Raw genomic sequence first — 6713 nt, 5'->3', positions numbered from 1 at the left:
ACTTGTCTCCACAGCTGGACAGTTTGCCGCTGATGGTTGTGAACCTTTTGATGCGCCATCCACGAAAGCTGCTGTCGTCGCCACAGCTCAGAGACAGGTTCTCATACTCAGTCAGCTGAGACGAGTCAGGGGACGGCGTGAGAGAGGCCGGCTCAGAGTCCTCTGTGGACGGACAGACTTCCATTCAGTGCTGAAGCCAGAGATAACGTCCACAGAGTCCATGTCATGGCCCCAGAACCACACAACCCCCAACACAACAGCACACGTGTCCAGAGTCCTGCTAGTTTTAACCGTTCTGGATCTAATACAGACGAAAGAGTCACAACAGATAACTGAGAACAGGGTCATTCTACCTGCTGATATGCTGAATATGTGTCTTTCATATTAGTCAAAGTTAGAATGAGCTCCTGCTGGTCTCTGCTTCATGAGCAGATAACATCTGTCCTCTAAGCAGTTTCAGTTTTGTCCGCTGGCTCAGACCTGTTGAGTAAAGTTTAGTGACTTTGAATCTTTACCTCTCACCAGCAGCCAGCTGCTTGGAGACTGTCCAAGGCCGTGGACTGCACATCTGTAGACACCTTGATCAGATTTGGAAAAATTAAGATGTTGTCTTTGTAGAAATCAGCTGTGAGGTAGGAGGTGGAGTTTGATGTTTTACAGCGCAAAGTGACGTCGTCTCGCTCCGTCACAGGGAGGACGGGACTCTCCAGGATCACTGGTTCCACTGAGGACAGATGGAAAAAAGGTTTTACATCGTTCTTTAGTCAGTTACTTCAACCTTGTGCAACACTGAGAGTCTGAGAGACAGTCTGAAAGTTTGTTAACCACACCTGTGATTACTGGACCGAGATGATGAAAAGATGAGCAGGACCACCAGGCTCAGGAACAGCTCCTTCCCTGAAGCTGTAAGACTGCTGAACTCTAGCCCTGCCCTGTAGACCCCCCCCCCCCCCCCCTTCCCCTTCTCACCACGCACTGACAGTCCTGCACTACAACACTTTATTTGTCTCACTAAGTGCAATACTTGGCCATCATAGGGCAACATGTTCCTATAGGTGCAATACACGGACTACCTCTGCACTACCACTACCTCCTACTTGCACATGAGTATTTATGCACGTGCTAACTTTGGCTTCCTTATCTTATCTTATTTTTACTTTATTTAATTGTTAATTGTTTAAATTTCACAATGTCTATATATTTCTGCTCTAATGTTTATTTTATTTCTCTAATGTTCATATTTATTTTTCTACTCTAATGTTTATGTTTATATTTTCTACACTAATGTTTATATTATTGCCCTTATGTTTATATTTCATTCTTGTTCACGTCTTGCTCTGAATGGCTTAAACTGGGACCTGAGTACTAATTTCGTACCATGACATGTAAATGTCCTAGTATGACAATAAAGTTCCTTGATCCTTGATGAATATTTTCTGGACTGAGTTCATCTCCAGTCCACTGAGGACAGCTGAGACAAACGATGAGAACCTGCAGACTCTGAGGTGGAGAGCACAGGTAATGCTAATGCTAATATTCCAGGTGCGCAGAGAGGTTCATAATGAGAACATACTGTTACCACGGTAACTGTACAAACCAAACACAGCGGAAGCCTCAAAATGATCAAGAGACATAAAAAGTAAAAATGTCTGAAAAAATGAGACAAAACTGAACAAAAAGGTCTTTGACCCTGATCACAGGTGTGTGTGTGGATGTAGGTGTGTGTGTGTGTGTGTGTGTGTTACTGTGTGTGTGTGTTACTGTGTGTGTGTGTCACAGGTTTGTCATGAGCTCACTTCAAAGGACAGTTTAACAACAATTTAAACTCCTCAGCAGTTTATCTTCTCATTATTTGTATCCACACGTTCTCATCAAGACGGAAAGCTGTTGAAGCGAAACACTATCACCTCTGTCTGACGTGTCAAGTGAAGAATTATCCCTGAGTCTTTGTGCCTCCAGGTGCTCGGAGCACAGGATGAATCATTGCTTCCTTTTTAATAACTTCTCTCGCGCAGAAGGAAAAACAGATCTCCAGCAACTTTCTGCTCAACGTTTGGACTAAACTGGACAAACTTAGTGTCCAAACAAAGTGTCCTGAGTTTTTCCAGGACTTCAGTTTTACGATTTATCATTTTTGATTTCAGTATTAATAACTGTTTCACAGGAAACTTGTAAAACATTCATTTGGTTGTTATTCAGTAAAACTTGTTTTCGTTTTTATTCCGTTTCAAAGCTTCATCTTGTCTCTACTCTTTTTAGATGACGACAGTTTCTTAGTCTAACGGTCGTTCAAACGTTCAGATCTTTTCAACCATCAGTGAAGTCGTTAGTTTGGAGTCGTGTTGTTGCTTCTCGACTTCGAAGATTCTCTGTCGTTAAGAAGAAATTAAGTCAGATGTTCCCGTTGATGCTCGGAGTCACTCTCAGAGTTTTTGGCTCCTAAAAACCTGCAGAGAGAAAACAGCTTAATGTCTGTTCGCTCTGATTAAAACAAAGCAGGAAGTGATGAAGGAAACTCGGAGGATTCGTTGTCATGTGAACATGGTGTGTGTGTCACGGGCTCGGGGGGAAACACACACAGATTGCTTCAGTGTTAGTACATATCAAACACACAACACCAGAGTCACTGTGTGTGTGTGTGTGTGTGTGTGTGTATACACGCCTGTACGGTGTAAGCTGATAACCCACAGACTCTGCAGTCAGCAGATTTATGAGAAACCTTATCACCATCATCATCCTATTAGTGAGGGTACAAATACTTCAGACTGTTCTTCAGTAGTTGTTTTTTTTAAATGTCATACTGCTTTTCTTAAATGATGGTTCAGCTTCCCTATATGAACTAAAAATGAATCCTCCCTAAAGCTTGAGCTGGTAACTTTGTTTAATACTTTTATGAGACCAAAGTGAAATTGGAAAGAATTTTTATTTAGAAACTTTATTATTTCATTTTGACACATGTAGCACTTTATTTATTTATTTTAATCTAAATTCACCTCAAGAATCTAGCTGCATGTCAGTCATAATTGCTCAGCATCCTTTAGTTTTGTAGATTTTCATGTTTATTTCATGGCAAAATCTATAAATGTAGAAGTTCACAAATGGCTCAGCAAAGAATGAAAAACCATGTTTATAAAAGCACCGTACAGCACATAGATTTAAGTGGCCCTATACTGTTGGGATAAGTTGAGTACATGTAGCATAAAGGTTGTTAAATGAACAGAGTCGCTATTGATCTGTAGAAACCTGCTCTGTCTTTGACACTGACAGGTGACACGATTATAGGATATCTGACTATCTTCTGTTCTGTTTCTCATTTCACTGCTTTGAGGTAGAAGATGACTTTTCCCTCGTAGGGGTCGTGGTAGTTTTCGTAGCTGATCTTGTCAGAGACGACTCTGCACTGGATCTTGGCTTGCTTCTTTCCGACCAGGCTGAACCGAACGGCCACCAGTGGGTTGACATAAGTAGGCTGAGGAAAAGGAGGAAGGAGGTGAGGCAGATTGTTGGTTATTGATATGTTTGATTTTTAATTCTTTTTTTATTTTTATAGGACCATATTGGAGTTTGTTTGTTTTTTTTCTTACCTGAGCCAGTTTTCCATAATAAGGGAAGTAAGAGAGATCCATGATTCCTCTGTCAGGGAAATACTCAATTTTGTCCACACTGTCATGTCCCTCCTAAGAACAAAATTTTCATCATGAGACACGCAACTGATTTTACACCTTAAAAAAAAAAAACACTACGGCACAGACTGTGAAAACAACTGTATAACATGTAACAATTTTATAAGGAAGGTTTGTGTTACAAACTGGGGTTGAAAGACATGGATGTTTATGGAGCAGAGAGGTTCTACTGAAAAGAGTTGCCTTATGGGAATTGTAGGATCGAGTGTTAGTTGCATGCACACTGTTAAAATCAGTATATGCAGTTGTTGCTCACCAGTATTGTGCAGTTGACATATGGGGGAAGATCAGTGTGATTAGATGGCAAAAAGTCAATGATCTGCAGAGACAAAACAGAACATTTACCTTTTGTCATGGTTATTGAATGTGATTTTTCTGTTTATTAATAAAACGTACCCTGTTCATCTTAATAATAACACAAGGCATGCTGCAGTTGTAGCCAAAGGTTGGGTCCTCAAGTCCTGAGCAGGCTCCCAGCATGCTCTGCATGAAAGGACATGACCTCTTTGTGTGGTGAGGGGCAGAGAAGGTTTTCTGGATGAAGTACTTTCCCTTAGTGCAGTTATAGTTGTTACACTCAAGCTGCTTGGTGTCATTGTAAGCTGAGGGATAGAGAGAGAGAGAGAGAGAGAGAGATTTACATCTTTTTTTGACATCTCACCATGTTCAATATTAGATAACTGTCCCCCGAATAAATACTAACGCTTCAGGAAGTCATGAAGGATGTTGGACATCTTCATCCAGCTGGCCTTGTCTGATGTGTTGTAGCTGATCTCAACAATCTCCTCTCCGTAAGTGTCCGGCCACACCATCACCCCTGAACGAGCAAACAGAGAGGTGGTTAAGAAGCACTGAGATTTAGTTTATTAATGTCTTAACTAACTTGTTGTCGTTTGTTTTACCCGGAGATTTTAGTCGGTCTTGGTAGTCAGGGGCGTATGGACTCACGGTGTACATGAGCACCCAGATGGCCAGAGAAAAGAGGGCCGTCATCACCACGTAGAAGGCCACATAATACAGACTGATGTACACTGTGAAGGAGAGACATTAATACAGAGTCTGTATTTCCTCTGATGTTGTAAAATGTCTAATTTGAAAGCTTTTTTTGACAATTGTCAAAATAATGTGGATTAAAATAAAGGTATACTCTAGTACGGCAGTTAAAGTGAAACCACTCATGACACAGAGGAGCGTTCTGAGTGCGGTTACAAAGGTGTATGTCTATATTTGCAGAGGTCAAGGTGTCCTCTGTCAATATGAGCTGAATTTAATCTGATCGAACATAACAAAACCAAAGCTTATCTCACGACAGCAGACTTATCTCTCCCTGTCCACATACTGCAAACATGCTCTTTGCTGTGGAGATATTAAAAGGACAGAAAAAGTCACACACACAGAGTGGTACATACAAATACCTGATGTGTGGCTGGGCTCACGTGTGTGAAGATATCTATTACTAATTTTTGTGAATGTTACAGTTCATGAATGTTGAATCGCTTCAGGACCAGTATGGTGACAAGTGTCCATAACTCATAAGGTCATCTGAGTATCATTTTGAAACACACTTAAAACAATCATCCCAGAAGGCGCAAAATAATATAAACACATTTTTAATGCAATTTATTAGTCTGCTGAAGTTCTTGACATTGTCTCATGTATTGCTTCAACTTGATTCAATTTGTGTTTTAAAGAGTTGTTAAATAAGTACTGGCTGTTGCCTTAATGTTTAGCAGCACGAAGGAAAATAATGCAATATGGCAAAGAGAAAGGTTTCAAAGATCATGAAAACTGCACTGCAGGAACACTTGTCACAAGTAGACCCTCACCAGTAGTGAATGAAACTACAGCCTCATAAATGACTGAATAATTGAAATAATCCTTATATCCAAAATAGAGCCATTATACTCTACTATTGTATTATTGTTTATACTACCCTATGTATATTTTCATGGTTCACTGAATGTTGCACTGGAGTGGTTAATGAAGCTATTATTTTATTCTTAATCCTACCCCATTTCTCTGGAGTTCTCCCCATAAGCGTCCCATTGTCGGAGTTCCAGACAAAACGGCCAAAGTCTTCACATCTCTGCCCACAGGTTCTCTTCTCCTTCAACGTGGCCATGATGAAGCTCTGAGCTGACCAGCTTCCACAGTAGACCTTTTCTTTCCTTTACTCAACTCTACCTTTTACTTCTCCTCTTCCTTACCTCAGTTGAGATACAAAGAGTAATATTTGTTTTATCCTCTCCTGTCCCTCCCCCAAAGATTATGAGGCCCTTTCAGGTGTGTGCTGTATGACTTGCCCTATGTCTCATTCTTTTCCACAGTAAAAGCTAGAAGTCACTCCCTGGATGTCGCTCCAGAGTGTGATGTATGTGTTATCTCTTATTCACTATTTATAAGGCCTTGATAAGCCACACGAGTAGCGTATAAGGAAGCTGAGGTGGGCCAGCATAGGAACAGGTGAACTTCCTCCTTCAAAGACGTCCTTTACTCATTTGAGAAACCTCAGGATCACCTTGAACAGCTAGACAGAGAACTGAAAAATAAAAACCAAAGTCTACATGTGTTTGATTCCGTCTCTGCTGAAGAATCGATTTGACCGCAAAAATATCCTATTTTCTTAATGTCGTGGATAGGACATTTTAAAATGGAGTAGATACTCTAACAATGGCAATTGCCAATTGGTGCCAATTGAACATGACTGCCTATGCCAAATTTCATGGCAATCTTTCCAAAAGTTGAGATATTTGAGTCTGGGCCAAAGTTAGTACTACGTGTATCTCAAAGTTCACTATCCATCTTTGTTGTTAGACTCATTGAAAATTTTGAAGTTTCACAGACAAAGAAAATGTTTAAAGCTGACAAAGGCCAGAAGAGCACAAGACCAGTACTCTGCAGAAGCCTGATGTTTACTACTGTGAAAACTTCTGTCTTTTCTTTCATTTCTCTCTGCAACAGTTGACTCTTGTGCCTCTTTCTCTCTCTCTCAGCTTCACCACATTCCTGTCATTACCAGCCCACGACATG

The 6713-nt window shown here is 40.7% G+C and overlaps 1 protein-coding gene across 1 annotated transcript; it reads right to left on the bottom strand.

Moving 5' to 3' along the window:
• Positions 1–3310: 3310 nt before the first annotated feature.
• Positions 3311–5805, bottom strand: LOC121183523 (potassium-transporting ATPase subunit beta-like). The gene is made up of 7 exons (XM_041040639.1): positions 5694–5805; positions 4586–4714; positions 4387–4500; positions 4080–4285; positions 3940–4002; positions 3585–3677; positions 3311–3469 (listed from the first exon to the last, which is right to left on the bottom strand). The coding sequence occupies exons 1-7, from the start codon at positions 5803–5805 to the stop codon at positions 3311–3313; spliced, it is 876 nt and encodes a 291-aa protein (XP_040896573.1).
• Positions 5806–6713: the final 908 nt, after the last annotated feature.

Source organism: Toxotes jaculatrix, chromosome 1, assembly GCF_017976425.1.
Source record: "Toxotes jaculatrix isolate fToxJac2 chromosome 1, fToxJac2.pri, whole genome shotgun sequence".
Classification (NCBI taxonomy): Eukaryota; Metazoa; Chordata; class Actinopteri; family Toxotidae; genus Toxotes; species Toxotes jaculatrix.
Note: the sequence above shows the minus strand (reverse complement) of the source record. Positions and strands in the feature narration are given on the sequence as shown.